The following is a 27,421-nucleotide window of genomic DNA, read 5'->3' on the forward strand; positions in this document are numbered from 1 at the left end:
CAACATTATAAGAAGTCATTGGAGATAAATGACATGATCTGATTTATGTTTTAAATGGAGAATGGACAGGAATGTGAGAGTGGTGAATTCTGGAAGTAAATGTGGAAATGAAAGAATAGCTGTTATAGCTGTCTTGGTGAAAAAAAAAAATGGTGTTTTTTAAGGCAAAGTGTACTTAAATTCTTTATGGTATTTATAATTTTACACTAATGATTGTATGTGTTTTTCCAAATAATTTTGTGCTAATGGAGGCTATCTGTCTGAAATACTTTAATATGCCACCATGCCTGACCCAAACAAGTTCTGCTTTAAGACTTGGTCATTTCGCTCTCTTCATAAAAGAAGATGTTTCTTCAAGGGCTAATTGGCAAATATCTTATGCTAAGAAATGAATTTGTCATTCAAGGTGTTAAGTGATTTTATATGAAAGCTACACATTTTGGAAGTTTTTCGTTGTTGTTGTTGTTTTTGCTGTAACTTAAGGAAGACACCCTTTCCTAATAGGTTCTGATTTAAAGAAACTGTGCTATCAAGGACATTCATTTGCAGAAAGAAAATAATGTCATTATGGAATACACTATTCTTCATTGGGTTCTAAGAAACTCAGTTAATATCAGGTTTTTAAATATCATTGATAAAGCAGCATATATGTATAAATTCTAGTTCCATTTAATAAATCACATACTCTGTTATCCTGATGTAAGAAATTCTATTAACTGAGAAAAATTGGAATATTTTCTGTGAAAAGTCCTCTTATAATGTTGACCATCTCTTTTAAGTCGTTCTTCTCCCTTTTCCCTAGCATATAAACTTCATTATTTCTAGTTATAAAATTTCTTCTCATAGTTTTTCATAATTATTAAATTTCTAATTATATAATGTTTACTTTTAAGCGTCATGTTTATACCATTCCTAAGTTCTTCTATCTACCTCTGGTTATAATGTTATTATTAGTTAAAGAAGTATTTTTCTCCATGATCTCTTGCACTCGTCACCAGAATTTAACCATCTGAGCTTCACTTATTTGTAAACGTTTATTCATGTAAGCAGTAAATATTTTTTTTACTTTTATTAGCAAGGATATTACGACTTTTTATACAGAGATCTCAGAACACTGCTCTTGATAATTGTCTATATTGCAGTTTTGCAATAGGTCATTTTCTGAAACGGAGTCCTAGAAGAAATTAATTTCTTTAGAAGTCTTGGCAGTTATCCAGCAATTAATATTTTGGTAGAAAGTTAAAAACAGCGCACCAGTTTGCAACATCTTTAGCAAATGTTATCACTTAAGTTTATTTAGGTATTCTGAGTATTTTAGTGGCTTGGGTAGTTAACTTTGGTCTAATAGATTAAAGAGTAAATTGTTGAATTCTCATTTTTATTTGAGTAATCCATACCTTTTAAACCTTTTCCTTAGCAACTTTTTTATTTCTAATACAAATATGGCTTTCCTCACTTGCTGGTTGTTGGGGAATAGCTTCTGGGATTACTTAATAATTTGTAGCTAAAATTTTAATTTATTTTAATTACTGTTATTCCACCTGCGTAGTCAAACTGAATTCAGTGCTCTTTAGCATCAGGTACCTAAGAAAAGTAAAAGTCACAGTATGCTAGAGGTAGAAATGGCATTATGTGCTCTTTCATCTCTTGCTCCCACTTGAGAGAAAGAGTTGTAACATCAGAATGCTCTTTCCTTTTGTAGCCAGCAAAGAACAAGCTGTTAATAAGCTGTTGTGAATCAAGTTTTCATTGATGCTGAATCCTCATTTTTGTTCTGCTACTTCTTGTGGAGAAAGTTAAGAGGTACTGAATTAGATCTAAAGATAACATCTGACTATGCAAACATGTATAGCCTTAGGTCTACACTCAGCAAGGCTTAGACCTTGCTAGTAATGCTAGCTTTTAACCACAGTCCCTCCTATGAGTGGGAAAAGAAGATTGTTTCTATAAAACTAAGTTACACAACTCAGAAAGACTCAATAAAGATGGTGATTTAATTGTTTAAATTTGTAGGGAGTAAAAAAAAAAAAAAAACCCTTTCAAAAAAATTCAAAAAATATTAAAATTACTTTGCAAATGTCTTTAAATCTTTTTGTTCTACTTCAAAGCAACTGAAACTGGAAATCATAAGTGATCCCTTATAAAGATATGCTTTATGCAAGAAAGAAAAAAATTTCAGTCATTGAACCTTGTACCCAAAGAAAAGTTCTTAGACCTTCATCAGGATTGACAGACAGTTGTACATTTTAGGTCTTAAGTTAAAAGGCTATGTTTAAAACATATACACAACACAGATCCTTTTTTACCATTATTTATATTAACCGACTTTGATTAACTGATCACTATTCTGCTCACAGTAAATTTTTAAAAATTCCTAGTATAGTAAATTTTACTATGCTAGGAATCAGAACATTTCTCTGGCTGGATTTTGACTGATCTATTTTAAACAACCTCTTCTCCAGTGTATGTACTAAGAGAATGTTCTTATGACCTTGGTGTCTTTTCTTCAAAGCAGGGGAAAAATATATTCTGTAGCAGGAAGTCCTCAATAGATAAGCTATCACCATCTCCTACCTCTTCTTATCCCAAATAAGATTAGTCAGTATCAGAATTTGAAAAAGTTTTCCTTACTTCAGGTATGACCAGAGAGAGCTCTCGAGAGTAGTCTTTGGTCATACCTAGAATAAGGAATATCATTCAACTTCCCACACATTGTGAATTTTTGGAGACTGCATCCACTTCTCCCCCCCACCCCCCAAAAGTATGAAATTACCATTCTCTAGCTCTATGTTCTCACTTCTCTGCCATATGCTTTTGTGAAGATGAAATGTTGTCATATAGCAAGACCCATTTAATAGATTCATAAAGGTTAAATTCAAAGAAATAAAGACTTCTCAAAACCCAGTAATAAAATAAACAACTCAACTTAAAAAATGACCAAAATATTTGAACCAGAGACTTGACTGAAAAAATATACAGAAAATAAATAACTTAAACATTCATAGTCATTAGAAAAATGCATACTAAACCACAATGAAAAACCACTACCCAGGATAAATGAAAACATATGTTCATTGTACACAAACATTCATAGCAGCATCTTTGTAATAGCCAAAAACTGAAAACAACACCATGTTCATCAACAGGTGAATTGGATAAACAAATCATGATATATCCTTACAACAGAATACTATTCAGCAATAAAAAGGAAAATATTTTTGATACATTATAACAATGTAATGAATCTCAAAATAATTAGAGTAAAAGAAGCCACATTTTTTAAAAAGTACATAATCTATGATTACATAAAATTCGTAAACATGAAGCTAATTTAGTGACAGAAAGTAAGTCAGTGCTTGTCTTAGGATAGGAAAAAGAGTGTTGGAGGGCCAAAAGGGAAGCATTATAACTAGGAAACTTCTGGGTAATGAATGATATGTTCACTCTCTGGATTGTGCTCATGATTTCATAGGTTCATAGATTTGTTAAAATGCTGTATTATATGTCAGTCACTTCAATAAAAGTGAAAACTTCAAATGGTTTAATGTGCATTTATTTTAAATCTTTTATAGATTAAAAGAAAAGATTTTTGTTTGAGTCGTCGAGAAAGCCAAAGATTAATGTCAGTAATTTGAACTTTTGGCTTTAGGTTTAAGGTGACCTAGAATAGCAAGAAACAGAGAAGATGATACACAGTTTGTGAATAGGTAAGCCTGGGAGATTTGTACAGATTTTTCCTTTATAGGCTATGCAAAAGGATAAATGCAGGGAGTAGAAGCAAACAGACATGAACAATAAAATGTTTAAAATAAAAGGAGAGGATAGGTGCATTCCTTATTTCTTTAATACATTTCTCAGTTTATACCTTGACTTGTTCTACAGAATTCAAAGTTGCTTACAATGACAGCACGTAGAATAGCCAAATAGAGAATAATGAGATTCAGATATGTAAATTAGAGTAGAAAGTCTAAAATCAAACATAGTCCTTAAAAAATTCCTCTGTTCTTTGGCCTTCATTTTCCAGAGTCCTTCATGAACCTCCCATGGAACTTAGGACTTTCAAGCTAGTAGGAACCTTGGAAGAGTTCTGAGTAGATTCCACACATTAGTAGGTTTCTTTCTTGGTCAAATAAGGTTAAAAATATAATTTACTGTGTTCTCCTCTTGGAGATTCACAATGCAGTGTAATATGTAACATAGTCTGGAAGTCATGTGTTTAAAAAACTTAACCAGTATTTCTCAAATTCTTTTGACTTTGGCATACTTTTAGGTAATACTTATAACCAACTCTAAGAAGTAGCATTCTGCTGAACATATTTTGTGAAATACTCTTGTTTAATAAATGAAGGAACCAAGACACCCCTCTCTTAGCTCCAAAACAAGTTAAATGTTTCCTAGTTAATGGCAGGGTTGGAACTCAGACTTGGAACTTTCTGTATTTTGTCTTGTTTTTTTGCCATGCCATTTATCATTGTTATTCAGTTTCAGTCCAAATCAGTTTATCAAGTGAAGCCAAGAACGTCTCATTTAAAGAAATGCCTTAAAGAGCTTCACATTCTTTTACCTGACTCCTTCTGATAATGCCATTGTCCCTTTAATATATAATTATTGATAACCTACAATGTACAGTTCTGTGGCTGGTTCTTTCTTTAATCTTAGTGAAAATATTTACACTGTAATCGTTATGCAAATGCTGGAGCACTTTAAAAATAACATGCCTTTTGAGATGCTATATAAATTAGATTCACTTTACTACAGTGCCTTATAGAGTGCTTTATACTTCACAAATATTTTACGATCAAACATAGTGTCCACAGATCATAATCCTAGGCTGAAGAATATGAACATGTGGTTTTTTTTCCTTTTCAAGGAAAGAACAAACTTTTTTATGTCAGATAATTTAACATAATAGATAATTTCCTCCGTTCTACAGAGGAAAATGAATCTCAGAGGTATTGAATGAATAATTGACCAACTGCCAGAAATTGAACTTTGGCTTTTGACTTTTAAGTCTCATGCTCTGCCATATTGTAATTCCTTGAAATGTATCCACCAAAAATTTAGTGATAATTATTTTGCTCTTCTGTAATCTCTTTGGAGCAACTGTAGGATCATAAGTAATTTAAACAAAAAAATAGAGGGAAGTACAGACCCCTGATTGTCTTATTAAAATATTTTATCTTTTTTTGTTGTCGTTTCATTCATTTAAAAAATAGTCTTGTGTTTTTTGTTCATGAGTGCTTAAATAGAAAATGAAAATTTAGTAGTCAACTGTAATTAAGTTTCATTAAACACCCACTTTTCAAAATAATGGATTTTTTTTAAAGGTCAGTTATGTTGAAGTACTGATAATCAAATTTCACACTAGGGTTACATACTGACTGGTAGCAAACACTAATACACACAAACAAATGTATTATATACTCTATTATAAATGTTAGACTGTATATGTATATGTATGTATGTATATATATTTTGAAGCACATGCAAAATAATCTCTAAATTATTTTGAGTCAGTTTATATTACCCATGAAGAAGTAAAAATGGAAGATTGTTATTCAAAGCTACAAAAATTTTCCCAAGATTTTGCAGACATACTTTATTAAATGCGACCCTTTCTTTTGTTTTCCATTATATACATGCCTTTTTTCGATTTTTTTTAATAGGCTTTATTTTTTAAAGCCATTTTACATCTGAAAAATAGATGAAAAGTACAGAGAATTTCCCTATACTCCCTTAGCTACTCACCTCCAGATTCCCCTATTATTAACATCTTGAATCAGTGTGGTACATTTGTTAAAATTGATAAGCCAATATAAATACCTTATTACTAAAGTTCATAGTTTGCACTAGGATTCACTCTTTGTGTTATACATTCAATGGGTTTTGACAAATGTATAAAGACTCGTTACCATTTTACAGTATTATACAAAATAGTTCACTGCCCTAAAAACCACCTATGTTCCACCTATTCATCCCTTCTTCCTTGCCCCCAAATCGCTGACAACCACTGATCTTTTTACTGTCTCCACAATATTGTCTTCGAGAATATCATAGAGTTGGAATAATATAGTGTGTAGCCTGTTCAGATTGGCTTCTTTCACTTAGTAATATACACTTAAGATCCTTCCATGTTGGTTTCTTCCAAGTTTTTGACAGTTATGAATAAAGGTGCTATAGACATTCATGTGAAGGTTTTGGGTGGATGTAAGTTTTCAACTCTGTTGGCTAAATACCAAAGAGGGTGATTGCTGAATCATATAACAGTATGTTTAGGTTTGTAACAAACTGCTAGCTACCAAACTGTTTTCCAAAGTGGCTGTTATCATTGCAATCCCACCAGCAACAAATGAGAGTTCCTGTTGCTCCATGTTCTTGCTGGCATTTGTCAGTATTGGATTTCAGCCATTCTAATAGGTATGTATAGATATCTTGTTGTTTTAATTTGCAGGTCTCTAATGACATATGCTGTGGAGCATCTTTTCATATACTACTTGCCGTCTGTATCTTTGGTGAGGTGTCCGTTCAGGTCTTTGGCCCATTTTTTTAATTGGGTTACCTGTTTTCTTTTTGTTGAGTTTTAAAAGTTCTTTGTATTTTTTGGAAATACAAAAGACATATCCTTTAATGGATTTAAATCCATTTAAATCCATTAAAGGATATGTCTTTTACAAATATTTTCTCACAGTCTATAGCTTGTCTTCTCATTCTCTTGACAATGTCTTTCAAAGAACAGAAGCTTTTAATTAAGTCCAGCTCATTGATTATTTTTTTCATGGATTGTGCCTTTGGTGTTGTATCTAAAAAGTCATCAATATGCCCAAGGTCATCTAAATTTTCTCATGAGTTATCCCCCAAGAGTTTTATAGTTTTGCATTTTACATTTAGGTCTGTCGTCCATTTTTAGTTAATACATGTGAAAGTTGTCTGTGTGTAGATTCATTTTTTTGCATGTAGATGTCCAGCTGTTCTAGCACAATTTTTTGAAAAGACTGTCTTTTTCCATTGAATTGCATTTGCTTTTCTGTCAGAGATCTTTTGACTTTGTGTGCGTCTATTTCTCCACTCTTTTTTGTTCCGTTGATATATTTGTCTACTTTTTGGCCAGTACACAATCTTAATTACTGTAGCTTTATTGTAAGTCTTAAAAATCAGGTATTGTCAGTCCTCCATTTTTTTTTTCCTCTTTGAACAGGGATCCCTAAACCCCTATTAGGAAACAAGCCACACAGCAGGAGGTAAGCAGCAGGCTAGCAAGCAAAGTTTCATGTGTATTTGCAGCCACACCCCAGTGCTAGCATCGTGGTCTCAGATCATCAGGCGTTAGATTCTCATAGAAGCACTGGTCCCTGGTGCCAAAAGGGTTGGGGACCCTTGTCCTTGAATATTACATTGGCTCTTTTGGGTGTTACATGTTTTCATATAAACCTTAGAGTTAATTCGTCAGTATCTACAAAATGACTTGCTGGAATTTTGATTGGGATTGAATCTGTAGATCAAATTGAGAACGGACATCTTGACAATTTTGAGTCTTCCTATTCATAAACATGGAATATCTCTCCATTTAATTAGTTATTCTTTGATTTCTTTCATCAGCATTCTATAGTTTTTCTCATATAGATCTTGTATATATTTCATTAGATTAATAACTATTTCACTTATTTATGTTTTGAATACTAATAGAAATAGTATTGCTCTTTTAATTTCAAATTTTAATTGTTCATAGGTATTGGAAAGCAATTGACTTTTATATATTAACCTTGCATCCTGCAACCTTGCTGTAATTAGTTATTAGTTTTTCGTAGTTTGTTTGGGGTTTTCCATATAGACATGTCATCTGTGAACAAAGACAGTATTATTTTTTTCCCATGCTGTATTCCGTTTGTTTTCTTGTCTTACTGCATTTGTTAAGGCCTCCACTATGATGTTGACAAGGAGTGTGAAGAGACATCGTTGCCTTTTTCCTCATGTAGGCTTTGACTTTTGTGTATTAATCTTGTATCTTGAAACCTTACTACAGTCGCTTATTCCAGAAATTTTGTGTTGTTTCTTTAGCATTTTCTACATTGACAGTCATGTCATCTGCAAACAAAGACAGTTTTATTTCTTCCTTCCCAATGCATATCCTTTTATTTTATGTTTATTGTATTAGGGCTTCCAGTATAATGTTGAATAGGAGTGTGAGAGGGGGCATCCTTGCCTTGTTTCCATAATTAACAGGTGAGCATCCAGTTTTTCATTTGCATTCTATTTTCTGGAAGACATAGAGAATTAGTATAATTCCATCCTTAAATGTTTGATAGAATTCACTAGTGAACCCATCTAGACCTGATGCTTTCTGTTTGGGAAGGTTATTAATTATTGGTCAATTTCTTTAATAGATATAGGCCAACTTAATTATGTTTCTCCTTTAGTGAGTTTAGGTAGATTGTGTCTTTCAAGGAATTGGTTTATGTCATGGACTCAGTTGATGGCCCCTCTTTCATTTCTGATGTTAGTTGTTTGTGTTCCCTCTCCCTTTTTCTGAGTTAACCTGGCTAGAGATTTGTCAGTTTTATCGATCTTTTCCAAGATCAGCTTTTGGTTCCAGTGATTTTTCTCTATTTCTTGTTTTTAATTTCATTGATTTCTGCTTATTTCATTGATTTCTGCTCTGATTTTTATTCTTCTGCTTACTTTGAATTTAATTTTCTCTTTTCCTTGGTGTATCTTTTTAAGAGTTCAACATATTGGTAGTATAAATTAAAACTAAATGTCCTAGTAAAATAAAACTTATAATTGTTTACAAGTGTCATGTAAATCTCTATTTTTTTCAGAAATATATAGATAAAGCAGTTTTTTGGTATTTCATTATAATAAAGTTGCTAATGTTTGTATTTTTAACACTTGTCATCTATAAAGACCACTTCGTGTACATTTAAAATTTTTATTACATAGATCATTGTAGTCAGAATTTAAGTATTTTTAGTAGGAGTCAATAGATATGATAATTTATAAATTAGAGTTGTTTCCTTATTCTAAAATAGATTTAAGGCAGCTTTCAATAAATAGCACATATGACAACAATAATGAAAAAGAAACAGAATAGTTGCTATATAGTTATAATGGCAATTCTCAAATTTGGCTTGGAAATTTCTGAAAACCAAGATAAAAAGTAAGAGGCAATTAAGTTTAAAAATAAACTTCTTATCAAAAAGGAGAATTTCAGTTTTTTACTCTAAGCAAAGTGTTCCTTAGCATTGCCTATGTCAGGCATTATCTAGAGTAAAATGAGTGATGTGATGATGCAGTATTTTAATATCAGTTACAATCATGGATTTGGTATGGCAACTTTAATGAAAGCCAAAATATAACAATAATGAAGAAATGTAATTAAATGAAGTTATCAGGGTAGAAAGATCTAAGTTTATAGCCTTTTAGTATCTAGAATTAAAGAATTGCACATTCTTTAATATATTACCACTTTTTTAAAACTGGGCTTTTGATAAGGAATTAGATAACAGAGAAGTTGAAGTTACGCATTCTGATTCTGTTCTGATATGGTGATTCAAAGCGATGCCAGAATTTCACTGGTTTTGGTTGAGAGAAAAATGCATATGTTTAGAAATAAGATATCCAAGTAGTGAGGTTGATGCCTTTGGTAGAAATTGAAGATCTTAACCAGGTTCCATACCAGTACACTGTCCCACCTCTGTACAGAAGTAGGAAGAGGTATAAGAATGAATTTTATTCAGGATTTCTAAGTCATGCCGACATATGGGCAAGTGCCCCAAAGTAAATATTTCCAGCCACCTGTGTTATAGAGCACCTCCAAATATAATTTCATGGATCATCTGGTTTTTTTGCAACATAATTTTTCATGTTGGCACACCCATTCAAACCCATCAGTTTGAAATGCAACAAAATATACATCAAAATAACTGAAAATATATTAATGTGCTATTTCATTTATTAATAAAAAGCACCTGAATTTTTGAGAATTCCATTCATCTTGCAAGGCACAAGGCATACAATAATGAAAAAGTAGTTACAAATTTATTCTCTAGTGACATATACACAGACTATTATGATACAGCATACAGGTGCTGTGCACCTGGAGGATGTAATATCCATATAGAGCCCTGACAAATGATAAGTAAACATAAGAAGAAATGACAAGAAACGCTAGGGTGTAAATGATCTTCAACTAGGTATGGGGTATATCTTAATGGTATAATTCTAAGTTCATTTTAGCTTAGGATCTACTTTCCTGTAGATATTATGTGATAGGTCTCCTACAAACTATTTAAATTCATAATATGGAATATTCCTAATGTTATGTTGCAACAGAAGGGTTTACCATCATCCCCTTCTTCCTGTGAGAAGTAGGGGGAGAGGATATTTGGATTATTAACAGTAAAAGGAAGTATAGCTCTCTTTTTTTTTTTACTTTGACCGCTGACTAGTGCGTTGGGTAAAAATCGGGGCTTAGAAAAGAGGGAAGGCCAAGGAACACCAATATAGACTTTGTCATCAACCAGTCATTGAAGTGAGAAATGAGAATTTTAGTTAGCAGTGAGTCCCAGAATGGTGGCGTCTGTAGCTAGAATGGAAAGAGGAACAGTAAAGAGGAAGAAGACATACCTCTCAGTTGTTGGAAGGAAAAGGGAATTCGTTTCATCTCCAGTATGGGCCACATGACAGATGTTTTAGATGATTTTCAAAAGGCAAATTATGTGTACTACAGTTGACCCTTGAACAACACGAGGGTTAGGGGCGCCATCCACCCCCCACTCAAAATTGCAAATACCGTTTTCAATCTGGTTGGTTGAATCCACAGACAGAAAACCCCAGTGATATGGGGGCCAACTGTATATTTATTAAAATACTCTGCGTATAGGTGGACTCTCACGGTTTAAACCCCTGTTCAAAGGTCAGCTGTACTTATAGATCCCAGATGACTCTTAAGAGTTTTTCCTTATTGTAAGGGAAGGGACAAGCTGGTTATTAAGAGCACCCTTTCTTTTCTTTCCAAACCCAGTAGGCTGTCACCAGTCAAAAAAGGCTGTGTACATGTGCGCGCGCGCGTGTGTGTGTGTGTGGGAGATGTTAATTTAACAAATGTTGAGTCAGTGTACTGAAAAGTGAAAAAACATCAGCCTGATTGTCCACTGATAACTCTGAAATTTGGAGAAAAACACTAGACTTTTTAAAAAAATTAGATTCTTCTCTTAGCCCTTCTAAAGGAATTTTGAGAAATTCCTTCATGACTCTCAGAATTTATGTTCACTAGGTATAATTTCTGTTCCATGTATAGTCCTTTGGTTTTCTATAAAATTCCCTTCTTACTCATTTATTCTTAATATTTATTGAAGCTACCAAAAATCTGTTTATCTTGACCTTGTTATTTTGTTTTATATTTTTAATTTGTCTGTTTTCCATATAACTCTTGTTATCCAAATTGTTTTCTTCTTTGAATTCATATTAAAATAATCTTTGTGATTATAGAAATTGCTTTGAGTATTATCCCTTATTTCAAGAAATTGAGAAAGGACCTATAGATATTATACCTCTAGCCAAATAACCTTTTGCCACATATACATAAATTATGTGTATTACCAACAAAAACCAAATATGTACTAATTGACAAATATACTTTCTTTCATAAAGCATATACGAAGGAAGCAATAAATTGTACTTGAGGAAAATATAATTTTCCCTACTCTTTATCTGTGGTGTGCATTGGAGTCTGACTTGGATTTGAGTCTCAACTCTCTACTACTTCCTCTCTGGTAACCTTGAATAATAATATTTTTCTCTGTGTCTGTTTCTTCATCTTTAAAATGTGACTAATAATTTTTGGCTCATAGTGTTATTTGGAAAATTAAAATGAGATAATATCTAAATTAGTAGTTTTTAAACACTGTTCTCTGGTACCCTAGAGCTCTATAGAGACATTTAATGGGTCACTTGTATCTATTTTATGTTTAGGCTTCTGCAGAAGATTTGGTTTGAGAATGAGGGTCCTCTGTTTTAAACAGTTTCTCTGTTTAAAAACATTCGAAAGCCATAGCTGTAAGTAAAGTTCCTTGTCCATAATAGACACTGAGCAGATACTAATTCTCTTAGGCAGGTTAGAAAATCTCTACTCCTTTCCTTCCTTCATGGGACTCCCTCCCAATCAATATATTGAAACGCTAAATTACTTTTACTTAACTGCTTTATTGAAGTATAATTCACATACCATATAATCACTTATTTAAAATGCACAATTCATTGTTTTTTAATATATTCACAAGAGTTGTGCAACCACAACCATAATGTAATTTTATTACATTTTCACCATTTCCAAAAGAAACTCTCTGCCCATTAGCGATCAAACTAAGTTGCTTTTGGATTTTGTTTCCATTGCTTCTTAGAAGTTAAAGTGTAAGTAAATACATCAAGAAGAACAAAATGAATCTATGTTTATAGCTACATAGATCAGTGAACCATGTTTCTTCACTGATTTACGTAGGTACAGACATTAGATTCCATTATGGCAGTGTACTTTATTAAATCACTGAAGACTTGTTTTTTTAAATTTTTTTACTTCTAGAAGTTCATTAGTCTACTTCCATGACTTTCAAAGATGACTACTTGATCTGTATATGTCCTGCTCTTAGCTTAGAAATTAAACAAATATTTTCTCAAGTACCTGTTGTGAGCCAGGTGCTACATTAATTAGACTCTTAGAGTTAAACATTTCATTAGACACACTCTAAGGAGTTTATACTTTTAGAAGGGTAGCATAGAAACAAAAGAGAGTAATATAGTATGATCATAGTTATTATGGAGAAGTGTGTAAAGTGCTGTTGGTACACATTTAAGAGAGTAATAAGTTCAGCCAAGGATAAGAAGAGGGAGTGGGCAAGAAGGGGAAAGAACAGAGATTGAAGAAAGAGTTGCAAAGAAACTAGTCCTTGAAAATGAGTAGGATTCACTGGGCAGGTGATGGAGGAGGAATATATCGTAAAAAAGCTAAGAATCCTGAAGCCTAAGCGTAGCGGGTTAAAAGAATACACACATTTAATATAAAGTCATTACATAATGCGTTATTTGATGTGACTAAAGGGAATTGATCCTAGTGTATTGTGGTAAAACAGAAAAAGTTGGCTGGAACAGATTGTGAGGGCCTGAAAGTCAGTGTCTTATTTTATCACATCCTCCTCCCCAAACCACCCCGTCCATTTCTGGCTTCAATCTACGGATAATTAGCCTTTCTGAATCTAATATTCACATCAACATAGTTCAGTACTGCCAGCTTCCTAGCTCCCCAGGAGTTATCTTTGACTTTACTACTTTGCTTTCCATATCTATTCTCATGTTAATTATTAAATATTTGTCTCTTCTTTTCCATTCCCACAGCCACTACCCGGGTCTCCTAACTAGGATCTCTCTTCTCTTTCTTTCATCCATTTTTAATATTATATTTTTTCATTCCTCGGACTTTACCTCATCTGTTTTGGTATTCAGTAGCTGAAACAGCTCCTATAATGGAGTCCAAAGAAGATGAAGGGCCAAAGAGTTTATAAAAAGGAAAACTCTTGTAAAGTTAATTTAATCTTATCAAGAGCTCATTGATAAGGAAATTCTTCATGTACTACTGTAGAATATATCATTGAGTGAAGGCAAGGGACAGAAGAATAGAGTATATTATCTTTTGTGTCAGAAAATGGAGGAATATTAGAAAATAGACTTTATTTGCTTAAAGAAACTGAAAAACTGTGGAAGGAATAAAGTAAACACCCATAAGAATAGATGGAAATGAGGTGGAAACCAACAGGGATGAGGACAGGTCTCAATGTATACCTTTTTATGTTTGGATTTTTCAACTGAATATTTTATCTATTTAAAACTGTGGTCTTGTGTGCCTCTTGAGGTGGTTGGGATTGAGCACCTCTGACTGATTTCTTTTTGTCTCACATATGAAATCACCCCTTGGCCTACCATCCAGTTTTATGCAGTCCAATTATGTCTTGTTATGAACCCTTTAACTGACATGAACTCTCCATGTTGCCAAATCACTTTCAGAGCTCGACTCAAAATTCATCAGTCCTCCTCTACAATTGATGAACTATTTCATTCTGTCACCTTAGCTTAATATATTTATTTATGTTCTATATTTATACTTTGGTTCTTTATTGGTATCTCTGAGTATTGTAATTTATTTCATAAATGGTTTCTATTCTCTCTTAGGTTAATACCTTCAATAGAAAGCATATTCTTTTCTCTCTTTTGTATTATCTGAAGTACAATTCAATAGATATTTGGTAATGACAATTTTTAATTACTTTGGAGGATCCTAATGTGTTAATTTCATTTGGATAATTTTAATCAACAAATTTTAAATTAGAAAAGGTATCATACAGAAAAGCTATTTGACTACTTTTCCATTATCTAAAACTTCAAAGTATTAAGCGAGAATATTAATGAGGAAAAAGTTTTATTTAAAAACCATTGATAATAATTTAATTAGGGTAACTTTCTGTCCAATTAATGTGAAAATATGTAGATTTGTACCCTAAAAAAAATAACTATAACATGACCATTAATTTGCATGAACTAGAATACTATTTGTGGACTAGAATACTATTTGTGGGCTAGTTACTAATTCATATAGTAATTGAGATTTGTATGATTTTTATCTTTACTAATATAAATATGACATATAGAATTAATTTTGAGTTTTAAGTCAAATATGGTAAACAAAATAGTCTATTTTTTACATTAAGTGCATGATCTAAATAAGAAACTTTAAATTCTGTTAGAAAATGAACCTTTGTTTTTTAAATCGATCATAGAAAATAAAAACTTGTAAGTTGAGAGGCCCTTAGTATGTTTTTATTGATTGAAGTATTTAATATTTATTTTGATACAGGCAAGAAAACTAGATGTATATTTTGAATATGAAGAAAAAATAATGAGCAAAACTACTCTGGATAAATCTCTTCTAGATATAATATCAGATCCTGATGGTATGTATCATGAATTTGAAGTTAATGTAAGTTTCACATCTGATGAATCCAGCATTTTCAATTTGAGTGAAATCTGAATAGAATTGTTGTTTTTCTGGCAATCTGTGCTAATAATGAGATAATTAAACGAACTATTTTCTGTTGAGAAGTTTGTAGCATAGTAGTTTATAAAGTGAGAAAATGATTTGTATTTTATTTCACTGAACTTTGATGATGTTTAAGCACTTTTTATATTCATTAATTTAAAGTGATACATCTGAAGCTCAATTTCTGCTGGTTCCAGGAAGATTTGAAGGTATAACATTCAAAGCAGGTGTCTCTAAATGATACTCTTTCTAATTATTTTGGTTTAACCCTAAAGAATTTCCTAAAAAGATGTATCTAAAACTAAATTCTATTTTAAATATTTAGAGAATTCACTTTTGAAGAAACTTTCTTTGGTCGATTCCTTTATATTTTACATTTATCTAAATATTTGTATGTTAGATTTTCTTAAAACTATTTGTACTTGGAAAGTGTAATCTAATTACTGTTTTCAATTATAATGATTGTGAGACCTAAATAGAATTTTAGCCTCTAAAAATCTCTAAATTTGAGAGATTTATTGATCATTTCAAAGTAGTTTTCAATTCCAATCTCACCTCTTTGCCAAAATGAATATAAAGCATATAAGCTCTATTCATCTTATATTTTTCACACAAGCTATTCACCTGAATGATGATGGTTTGTGAGTCTGAGCTCTGGTATGAGTTTTAGACTTTATTTCAAATTGGCAAGTAATAAAAAATGTCCAGTTTGTAATTAAAGGTTCTATTCATAAAACCTTCTAAGAAGCCGTAAGTATTGCTCACGCTTTTAAAAAGTTAGGTTTGTAGTGAGAATATAACATTTCGAAGGTATTTGCACTTTACAGTGCAGAATATATATAAGTCCATTACTTCGGAGCTATTCCTTGTTATTTACAATAACTTTTGAGTAATGTTAAAGCAAATACGTGCGTTGATAAAAAGGCAAACAATCTTTTTTTCTTCCTTTCTGTTTACTTTCTCAAACTATTTTTAAAGATGTTAAGTAATGCAGAGCAAAGTAGGCATTTATGCAAAATGGAAGTCTGGCGTCACTTTAGCCCAGAACAAGATGTTGGAACCTGAGAAGAACGAGAAGGGCATCTACACATGGAGTAGTGGGAGGATTAGTGATCTAGCATGAGGTGTTTGAAGTCTAAGTGAAGTGAACAGTGTCCACATGTGGAAGCAATCCAGCAGAGTGTAAGAGCTCTAACGGGTTGCTGCATAGGAGCAACCTAGCATCAGCTCAGATGGGGTAAGAACTATGGCCAGGCATATGGGTGGGTCCATTGCAGGGAATCACAACCCAAATGGAGTGAGGAAGCTTCCATGCAGGCAAGGAGATGGCAGCAGAAATAGGATATTTGTTCCATACAGAAGACTGGTTAAATTAGTAAATAGATCAGATAATATAAAGAGGTCCAGGTTTCTCATTGTCAGAGAAGGAAGTTATAAATATGGAAAGGGAGAAAACTAGAATGATCCCAGTAATGTTGGATTGGAATTGGAGGTACTGGGTTGGACTTAGTGTTTCACTCTATATTTGTCAGAGAAGTAAATATAGATATGTATGTGTGTGTGTGTGTGTACATCTGGGAGCAACAATACCCTAATAGTAAAGATTTTAGCTTATAAATAACATTTTACATTAAGATTCATTGGAGAAGTGGGTGATTCTAGGGCTGAGGTAGGGAGAGAAAGTATAAAAGAAGCCTAGAAACTCTGACTTTAAAAGAGAGAGCAGTTATAGTAGAAACTTAGGTGTTATAAGAGAACCCAGGCTATATTTGCAGGCTCTAGAGTACTGGCAGTTGTAAAGGATACATTTTTACAATTTCCATTTGGTTCCCCTGTGGTTGCTGTCATTGTAAGCATGAGGGTATTCTATAATCCTTGCCATCATATGACTCTTTAAATCCTTAGCAGAGGTTTGGGGCATTTATCAACACTATAGCAACTATAAAATATGTTTCTCCTTGAAGAAAGGTGAGAACTGTTCCTTCTCTAAGCAGAATAAGTGCCTAGTATTAGAAAAGGCTATGCTAGATGCCAAGGATATTAAAAGCAACAGCAGAGACCCACAAGCCCCTTAAACTCTGAGGAAGGAGAACCTCTCCTGTCTTAGGAGCCATGGTCCCAAGAGGCTGGAGCAAGCCCCTTTCTCTTTTTCTTCTAGCTGCTTAGCCAGAGTTGCAGGAAATGCACAATGGAGCAGAGTAACTAAAGCCAAAGCATTTTGGCTGGAGAACCAAAAAGGGGAGGGCTAAGGGAACTGGAAGTGTCAGGGAGATTGCAGAGAGGAAGGAGCTCAGGACAGCAACCCCATACAGTTGTTTATGAATTCCTGGGCTCACTCCTGAACTGCACATACGTGAATGTGATCCTAAACAACATTCCAAAGACTGAAAAGTAAAGAGCTAGATGACCTCCCAGTTCCCATATTGGCCACCGGGTAGCAAGATAGATCCCAGTAGCACTGCAAAACTTTTGAAAATAGAATCTGTAATGGAACCACAACACACAGGAAAGATGCTAGGAACTTTGGCCTGAACCCAACCAGCCTAATTACCTGCAAAAAACAAAAATATTAGCTTTCTCCTAGGATTTAAACAAGACCTTGAATCTCATAACCTAATATTCAGAATGTCCAAGATACGATATTTATTTGCAAACATGAGAACTTTGGAAAACTGATTATTGATCTTCGTCATATATAGAGAGTAAGGATAATTTGAGAATGAGTGTCTGGATTCTAAGCCATATTTAAAAAATCAGTGGTTCATCAGTCATGTTTTTTGAAAAACTAGTTTTTATTCTATAATAAAGTATAACAATTCAAGTTCTTGAGTATTAGGACACACTTGAAGTGAGAGTGCATATTATTTGTTGAGTAGTGAAACTGTGTTAACTTATGACCAATTACCTATAACCTTTATCACTGTGCACCAGATACGCCCACTAGCAGAGGGAAGAATAAATGAGTTTCTCTGGACAGTTTTGGGCTTTGGGTAATAGGAGTAGTAGCTTGAAGCACCCACTACAAGCAAGAAATTTCTTTGAAATCTTATGTTTTATCTTAAAATTTCAGGCAAATATATTTTTGCATAGTACAGCAATGTTTATTTTAATATGAATGTATTGTTTTTCCAGACCTTATGTAAGTAATATAATACCCTTCAGAAAGAGGAAACATGTTTATCTAGTGACCCCAATTTGTGAAGTTTGACCTTAGGCTCAGTTAGGTGATTTTAGCCAGAAAGGTTTCATACCCTAATCCCTGGGGTAACCATGCAGCCAATTTCCCAGGACAGTCCCATTTTGATACCAGTTGTGCTTACATAATTATTACTACTAACATCTCCTTCCCACCTCAATAGTATCCTGTTTTAGAATTGTATGATCACCTACCTATACCTTTCTTCCTTTTTGAGTTTATATCTAAAAGGTAAATCTCAACATTATATACAGTTTGGAAGAGAGAATGGAGATACTTCCATATCCCATTCTTTTCATCCCAGAGCAGTTCATCTTTTCATATCTATGTTTTACATGGTTATAATGATAGTGCCTGTAACCTTAAATGAGCTAAATCAAGGACCATATTTTGTCTACTCACATTTATGTATGCCTTGAATTTTTATATACTTGTGTTGATTAAATTCTACCAGAATTTTGAAGAGTATTTTTTTTTAATACTCTGTTTTCCCCTACGTAGCAGGAACTCCAGAAGATAAAATGAGGCTGTTTCTTATCTATTACATAAGCGCACAGCAAGCACCTTCTGAGGTATGTCCTCTGTATTCAGTTGTTGAGAAGAAGTAGAAACAACTGTTTGTTTCTAAAATGAAGTAAACATCACTATGGCCAAATAACTACTTCATTCCTTTCTTTAAAAGGAAAACAATTTGAATTTGACGTCCATTACAGAATATAGAGGAGTCACTTGAGAGAAAATATCCAATGTTGCAGAAAGTTCTGTAAATATTGTAATTTAGTAAGATTAAACTTTAGATTGTGATAAGATTCATATAAAAATGAAGTTGAGATATTTCATATTGCAACAAAATAACCACTTTTATATCAGAATACATTTGTAAGAATGATTGGAAAATGACCAATTTTCCTGCTAGATTATTTTTTCTCACTAAAAGCATGGATTGTGGGTAATTCTGTTTTTTATAATGAGCCATCATTTGCTTTTGAGGAAAAAAAAATTTAATGTATAGGTAATTAACTTACTGTTAAGGAAACAGTGATATTGGTGTCAGTCTTGTTGCTAGGTTAGAGACCTGTTAACTCAGTACGATTTTACTGGATAAGCAATAATCATAAGAATTTTGGAGATGACATCTGGAATGATATGACTATTGTAAACTCTTCCTTTGCTGGTAGCATTTATTTTTTTAATATCCATTATAATCGGCATTTCTTTTGGTCAAAAATTTTTGGTGTGTTAACGGAGCAAACTAAACCCATGTTTACTTTAGGCTAATTTGGCTTTATCCTAGGAATACATCTTTTAGCCTTTATTTTAATTCAGTAAGAAAGTATAGTTTTCTTTTTTGAAATATCTCTGTCATTAATGGGGACATACCTGTATTTTAGGGGATTCTAATAGCCTATTTACTGAAGAATGTATGATTTTAAAACTTAATTCAGAATTTTTTAAAGTTAACCACATTATTTTATTTTTATTTATTTTGGGTAAGGATTATGTCTTTTCATAAGTTTAAGTGATTGTTAAGAGGCTTGAAGCAAATTATGACTACTGATGTCAGATTAATAGGCTCTAAAAATGCAAAGTAGTAAACATTTCTAGTTGAAGTTTAGCTTAAAAGTTTCTCTTATAAAATTTTATAATGGACTACTATGATAGGCTCTTATAAATTACACAATTTAAACTAGACTTGCTCATCAGGGACTAAAAAGAACAAGAAAGAGAAAACAGCTATTTAAAAAGTGTAAGACACCTCCTTCTCAGTTAATGAATTTGGACCTCTAGAATGACTATGTGACGGGAAACCTGAATCTGCAGTTCCCGTCAGTCAGTGTCATTCCCTTTGGGTTTATTGTTTTGAAATACTCTTGGTCAAGCCACATCATTCATCTAAGGCTTATCCCAAGGAAAGGCAGTCTGTTTCAACAGTAGAGAAAAAACTGACTCTGTTTGACTTACTGATGAATGACAAAATACTGTGCTTTATAGGTGATTTGGGAGCCTATCAAAGGTAATTTTTATTATATGTGATTTTTGTCTCAGGTGCTCACGTGGATACTTACTTAAGATACAACTCTACTTGGGTGCCTCAAATTTAAACTCATGCCTTTGGTCTAACTTTTCAAATAATCATATGACAACAAAACAGTCTTCTCTTTAATGAAAGTAAAACTTTGTGTCATGTCATTGTTTGCTTATTTCAGGCCGATTTGGAGCAATACAAAAAAGCTTTAACTGATGCAGGATGCGACCTTAATCCTTTACAATATATCAAACAGTGGAAGTAAGTTTTATTTTTTTGTGTTATTTTTATCATTTAAGAGAGTGCAATGGAAGTTGAGTTTCCAAGAAAATGGGAATGTTACTAAGAAAATTGAACAGTGCCTTGGTATTTTTCTTTATTTAATGATATAAATATTCTTATCTGGCCCATCCTATCCACAACTTAAAATTACATAAAATAGTGATGACTTTCTTTCCTAGACATGTTTATATTTTCTTCTGATAAGTTGAGAAAGTCAAAGAGTGAAGTTTTGGTTCAAAAGTCTCAAAAACATTAAACATGCTATGGAAGGCCCCTACTCTCATTGAATTTCCATTCATGTTGTGGGAACAGTAAATCAGCAAATAAGCTAACAAATGAGCAGAATGATGTTAAACTGTATTAACTGATATAAAGCAAATAAAACTAAGTGATAATGTCTTAACTTGGAGTTGGTAGTTAAATTTGTTGAGATAAGGAAAGTCTATGGATAGGTGATATTCGAGCCAAAACTTAGATGACATTTTTTACACTATGATCCCTCTTATCTCTTCATCTGTGTGTGTAAATGCTGTACACCTAAATGTTAACAGTGACTAACTTTGATAGAATTTTTCTTTTTGAATACTTACCTTTATTTTCCAAATTTTCTACAAATATTACCTTCAAAATAGTTCTTAAAATAATTGTTTTAAGACTACAAGATTGAATATGCTATTTCAAAAACTAGGCATAGCTAGAGAAATATGCCAAGTTGTTAACAGTGGTTATTTCTGAGTTGTGAGTTTATGTGTGGTTTTTTTATTATCTTTACTTTTGTTTTTATCAAATTTTCTTTTATTTGACAGTGTTCTTATCATTAAAAAAAAAAATTCCACAAACCTTTAAAAAGAGAAACTGAAAACTGTCTTTTCTAATTTTTTTAATATATACACGTCCACATTTGACTGGGTGGCATATGTCACTGTGTTTTAATTACGATTTAATTAATAATCAAACATTTGGTGTTATAAGCGGAAAGACAGTCTTGGGCATCATTTTCTATGGTTACAAAATTTTTAATTTCTAATTTGTAATTTTTTTTCCAATTATGAGTTATAGCAGTTTATTGAAGAAAATTTTAGAAAACTCAAGTATAAAGTAAAAAAAATGTTACGTTCAACATTTCTTGTAATACTGGTTTGGTGATAATGAACTCTTTTAACTTGTTCTTGTCTGGAAAACTCTATCTCACCCTCAGTTCTAAATAATAGCCTTATTGGGTAGCGTAATCTTGGTTGTAGATCCTTGCTTTTCATCACTTTGAATATTTGTGCCAATCCCTTCTGGCCTGCAAAGTTCCTGTTGAAAATTTGGCTGACAGTCTTATGGGAGCTCCCTTGTAGATACTAAGTGCTTTTCTCTTGCTGCTTTTAAGCTTCTCTCTTTGTCTTTAACCTTTGGCATTTTAATTATGATGTGTCTTGGTGTGAACTTCTTTGGGTTCATCTTGTTTGAGACTGTGCTTCCTGGACGTCTATGTCTATTTCCTTCATCTGCTTAAAGAAGTTTTCAATCTTTATTTCTTCCCTTGCTCTCTCTTCTCCTTCTGGTAAGCCTATAATGCGAATGTTGTTATGCTCGATGTCCCAGAGGTCCCTTAAACTATCCTCATTTTTTTAATTCTTTTTTTCTTTTTTTCTGTTCTGATTGTGTGTTTTCTGCTACCTTGTCTTCCATGGTCACTGATTTGAACCTCTGCTTCACCTAGTCTGCTGTTAATTCCCTCTAATGTATTATTCGTTTCAGTCATTGTATTCTTCGTTTCTGACGTTCTTTTTTATGGTTCTGTCTCTTTGTGTATGTTCTCATCTATTCTTCCCCTAAGTTCATTGAGTGTCTTTATAACAAGTGTTTTGAACTCTTTATTTTATAGATTGCTTGCCTCCATTTTCTTTAGTTCCTTTTCTGGAGTTTTGTCCCGTTCTTTCATGTGGGACGTGTTTTCTTTATCTCCTCATTTTGGCTGCCTCCCTATGTTTGTTTCTTTGTATTAGTTCAAACTACTGTGTCTCACAATCTTGGCAGGGTGGCCTTAATTAGTAGGTGTCCTGTGGGGCCCAGTGGCATACAGTCTTTCTGTTCACCTGAGTCAGATGCTCCAGGTGTGTCCTTTATGTAGGTCGTGTGTACCCTCCTATTGTAACTGAGCCTTGATTACCATTGGCACTTCCCTGAGTGGGATTGACCCTCAGGCTGACTGGCTGTGAGGACTGGCCATGACAACAGAAGATGGGTTGTTGTGTGGGGGCTGACTCCATGGAGCAGTATTCACTATAGTGGGGCTCTGGTGCCTGCCGAGTCCACCCTTTGGGTGTGTCATTTGTAGAGCTAATTGGGTGGTGCTCTGGTGTGGTCTGAAGCTGGCCACCAGGTGTGTTGGTTCTGGGGCTTGTTGGGATAGGCTCCAGTGCAGGCCCAGGTTAGCTGCTACCAGGGGCCACCTGCTAGGAACTACAAAGTGATCTGCGGTTGGTAGCCATCTATGCAGTGTTTGGAGGCTCCTAGAAGTGGCTATGAGGTGAACTGAGGCCTGCTGCCACTAGTGCCTCAGGCCACTTAGCAAGAAGTACAGGGTATACCTCTCCTTGTTTGCAGTTTGTGGACCTTTCAGAGATTTTAGGAAAGTCTGCAGCATGGGCCAAGGCTGGCAGCTGTGTGGAACAGCCGCTGAAAGAGGTTCAGGCTGATACTCAATTTGGGTGGGGCTTGTTCTCAGGGAACCACCAGAGTGGGGCAAGCAGGTATAACCAAGTTGGTGGAGACTCAGATATGGTGCCTGCCTGCGCCTGTCAGCTGTGGCTGTGTCAGGGGAGGGCTCAACAAAGGAACAATGGCTCCTGCCAGCACTTCTCTCTGGGAGAGAGCTGCCCCTCTAGCCCTCGCTCTGAAACCAGACAATTCAATTCCTCCTCATATGTCCCCAGCGCTTTTTAAGCTACTCTCTCTTCTCTGGAGTTTAGGGTGAATATGAGCAAGTGAGTCTGTGCTTGATCTCTTTTAGAGTCTTCAGCAGCCCTTTATCTTACCTGGACGGAATCCCCACTGATTTTCACAGCCAGATGTTGTGGAGACTTCTCCTCCTGGCACTGGTGTTCTAGGCTGGGGAGCCCAGTGCAGGGTTGCGACCCTCGCTCCTCAGGGAGTTCTCGGCCAATATCCCTCCCAATTCTCATGTGGGTGTAAGACCCCTTTTTACATCTCTGCCCTTCCTACCAATCTTGATGTGGTTTCTTCTTTATATCCTTAGTTATAGCAGTTCTGTTCCGCTAGTCTTCAGATGGTTCTCAGTGATGATTCTGTAATTTAGTTTTAATTTTGATGTCATGGGAGGAGTGAGCACAGTGTTTACCTACTCGCTGTCTTGATATAGTTCTTAGTGTATTCTAGTTTTCCAATAACTTTCATTGTACTGGTTTTCATTGTGTTAAATAGTCTTCAATGGTAGTATTTAGTGTTTGCATAATATTCAGCCATATAAATGTGCTATTTAATTATCCCTTCTTGTTATTTAGATACAGTCATTTCTAGTGAAATAGAAATTTTTGGTAAAGGCAGAAATTCTAGTCTGCTGCTGAAAACAATTGATTTTACATCCTTTCTGAACAAAATTGTGATTTTTGTGTTTGGAATTTCTCTAATGGTACCAGTAGATTTTTGCCAGATTGAAATGGAATGTTTTTAGCATTTCAGCTACCACATCTTAGTCCCTTTTTTTTGATTCTCATAAGATTTTCTTGTTTTTAAGTAGACTTTTTACTTACAAAAGTATTTGAAATAAGAATCATTATTTAAAAAGTAATGATTCACATAAAAAATGTTTATGGTATGCTACTAAAATATGTTATAGAAAAGTATGTACAATATTTTAATTTTGTTTTAAAAGTATATCTGTGTTATATATGCATATGACCAAAGATGAAAATATACACAAAAATCAGTCATTATCTCAAAGCAGTAGAGTTCTTCTGGAAGCATTCTGTTTTCTGGATTCTCTAGTGAATGTATTCCCAGAAGGAAAATTTTTTTAAAGAACATCGAAATGCCATCTTTTTCTCCATTCTTCAAAAATTTTGTAGTTAAAAGAGATTCTGGACATTTAGAAAAGCTTGAAAATAAATGACCATATGCATTTAAGTATAAAAGTGTATGGTGTAGGATATAGCTAAAAGGAAAAAACGTTGGGTAGTAGAATTGGAATACTGTTAATGAATAGTTTTAGTCTTAACAGAAAGTGTACGATTTCTGTTGGAGAAGAGGTAATAAGTTTATACCTCCCAAAGGACAGCATGAACAAAGGCATGTCTCTGGGAATGAAAGAATAGGGAATATGGGGAACAGTAAAGAGTCTAAACTTAATCAGTACATGATTACGGCTGCAAGTCTGTTTCATGTTAATGATTGGATAGAAACAAAGGAAAAGAAGAAAAATCGTGAAGTTTAGAGAATTAATGCATTGCTTTTTAAAGAATCGCAGTGTTTCAGTACTGTAAGTGTACTGTATTTGGGCATTATTCTACATGGTTACAAATTATATAATCTAGGTTTATATAATTGTTTCTGTGCTAATTGTACTAAAACATTGTATTATATGAGTTGAAAATTCATTTCTTTTCAGAAAATATCTGCCTAGTAAATATTAAAGTTAGTTAATAGATAATTTAATACCATGATACTGAATAACCAGCTTTTAAATATAATTTCCTTATTTCATAGAGCTTTTGCCAAGATGGCCTCAGCTCCTGCCAGCTATGGCAACACTACCACTAAACCAATGGGGTAAGTATTTTCAAATAATTCTGATTGGGTAAGTCTGGTACTCCAGACGATAATTAGATTTTCATGCCTTAAAAACACACTGACACTTTGAGTGCTGAATATTTTCATTGTGATACAGAATAAATGTCAACATGCCTTTGGCTTCCTTAGTTTAAATTCTCATTTTAAAATATAAGTTAATATTTTTTAGATGTATGAACTATTGGCTTCTTTTGCTTCCTTGTTCTTAAAACATTACAGTTTTCATTTGCAGAAAATATATGAAGGTTAAAGCTATTTTTACATCAGTTTTTATAACTCATATAGACTTAAAGCTAAGTAAGCACTCAGGGCCTAGCCTCAAGATAGACCCAGGCATATACCACTAAATAATAGGGAAGAAGTCCCCAGGATTGGTATGACTTCTGACTCCAGAGAATCCTATAAGTATGCATGATTTTCAAATTAAAATCAAAGGTAATTCTAACTACTCTTTTCCATACCATACTAGTTTCACATTCCTAGATTATTTTTTACAGTTTAGAACAAAAACATAGCCCAGAGGAAAATAAGTTTATCCTAGCCCCACCCTGAGCTACCAGTTTTAATGAAAGAATTTCCAAAAACAGAAGCACTTGGCCTAAGGCAGGACCTTGTAAGTGCCTGGCAAAATGAGTCCAGCTGGTCTCACCTTCAGTCTGTGCTCTGCAGGTTAACATACTCCCTCAGAGTTGCCTGGTGCCAGGGAATTGCCTGAGAACCATCTATTCCAGCAAAGATTATCTTCTGTTGTGTGTTAAAGAAAGGATTTCCATCTTGTCCATTTCCTCATTTCAGAGGGGAGTAGGGACAAGGTATGGAAAAGGAAAATATATTTAGAAAATTACTCTTCTGCATGTTATAAATAGACTGTCCAATTTTGTGTCTTAAACTCTTAATATTAAAAGCCTTTTAGATTTCTAATGGATTTTATAATTGATTATGATTAAATGTGTTACAAGAAAATTTTGGATGGTTCAAAAGATATCTCTAGCCTTCCGATATAATACAGGATTACTAGTCTGTCTCACAAAGCATCTTTTGATCCCAATTGAAAGACTATTTGAGCTACAAATATAGACCTAATATGGCAAGTCATTTGTGTTATTTTTGATGTTAAAAATTTAGACTAAATTTACTGTGTGTGTTGAGCTTCACATTTTTTATGATTGATTTTATGTATAGTGGGGGAGACAGTATACAGGGCAAGAGCAGATCTAGCAGCTATGATAAAGAGCATATGGTAACTTTTGACCTACTCATCAAACTTACAAGCATATATATTTTCAATGTTAGTGTGTTTTGAATTCTTAAAGCAACTTATATTAATTTACTATCTTTAATTTTATCGTTACAGAATTAAGGCAATCAGGAAAGCAGGCAATTCTCTTCAAATTATAATTTGCCTAAAAACTATAGCTAAGGATAAGCAATTAAAATATTTAGAGGGCAGCTCTTTATTTTTATATTTCATTAATAATTATAGACTAGTCAGAATATTTTATATTTTTTTATTGTTTAAAATTGCAGCAGCGATATTCTTGGAAGTGGAGATTCTCAGGTCACTTCTGTTTTAGTGAAAACAAACATGTTATATACAGAGAGTATCAGCATGTGGTGCATAATCAGGCAAATATATTATCTATAACATACTGGAGAGATGATTTATACTTCATGTGATCCTGTTTTCCCTCTAGTCTCTTATCACGAGTCATGAATACAGGATCACAGTTTGTGATGGAAGGAGTGAAGAACCTGGTATTGAAACAGCAAGTAAGTACACTTGTTAGAAAACGTACTGGTAACTTTTAAGCATAAATGTTGACAGGTTGCTCAGCTAGAGCAACTTCTAGATATATTCAAGTTATAAATATTAGGAATAAAATAAAATCAAGGGTCTTTTTTGGTGTATTCAAGAATATATGGATATTTCTACATGTGTAGTTCAGAGCTCTGTCATTGCTAATTTTTTTTTAATTTGCTCATTTAGACTTTACCGACACATTTTCCTTTGACTACTGTCAGGTTTGTGAAAGTACAT

General features: G+C 33.5%; 1 protein-coding gene across 3 annotated transcripts in view; it reads left to right on the forward strand.

The window, feature by feature from the left end:
* SCFD1 (sec1 family domain containing 1) overlaps window positions 1-27,421 on the forward strand; it is an 87,531-nt gene that overhangs the window by 38,900 nt on the left and 21,210 nt on the right. For all 3 annotated transcript variants that reach the window (XM_006906855.3, XM_015585545.2, XM_015585546.1), the window contains 5 exons: window positions 14,900-14,996; window positions 18,780-18,850; window positions 20,486-20,565; window positions 25,300-25,362; window positions 27,078-27,153. In XM_006906855.3, the coding sequence (XP_006906917.1) occupies window positions 14,900-14,996; window positions 18,780-18,850; window positions 20,486-20,565; window positions 25,300-25,362; window positions 27,078-27,153 (387 nt within the window). The remainder of the gene's footprint in view (window positions 1-14,899; window positions 14,997-18,779; window positions 18,851-20,485; window positions 20,566-25,299; window positions 25,363-27,077; window positions 27,154-27,421) is intronic.

Source organism: Pteropus alecto, unplaced genomic scaffold (assembly GCF_000325575.1).
Source record: "Pteropus alecto unplaced genomic scaffold, ASM32557v1 scaffold171, whole genome shotgun sequence".
Taxonomy (NCBI): Eukaryota; Metazoa; Chordata; class Mammalia; order Chiroptera; family Pteropodidae; genus Pteropus; species Pteropus alecto.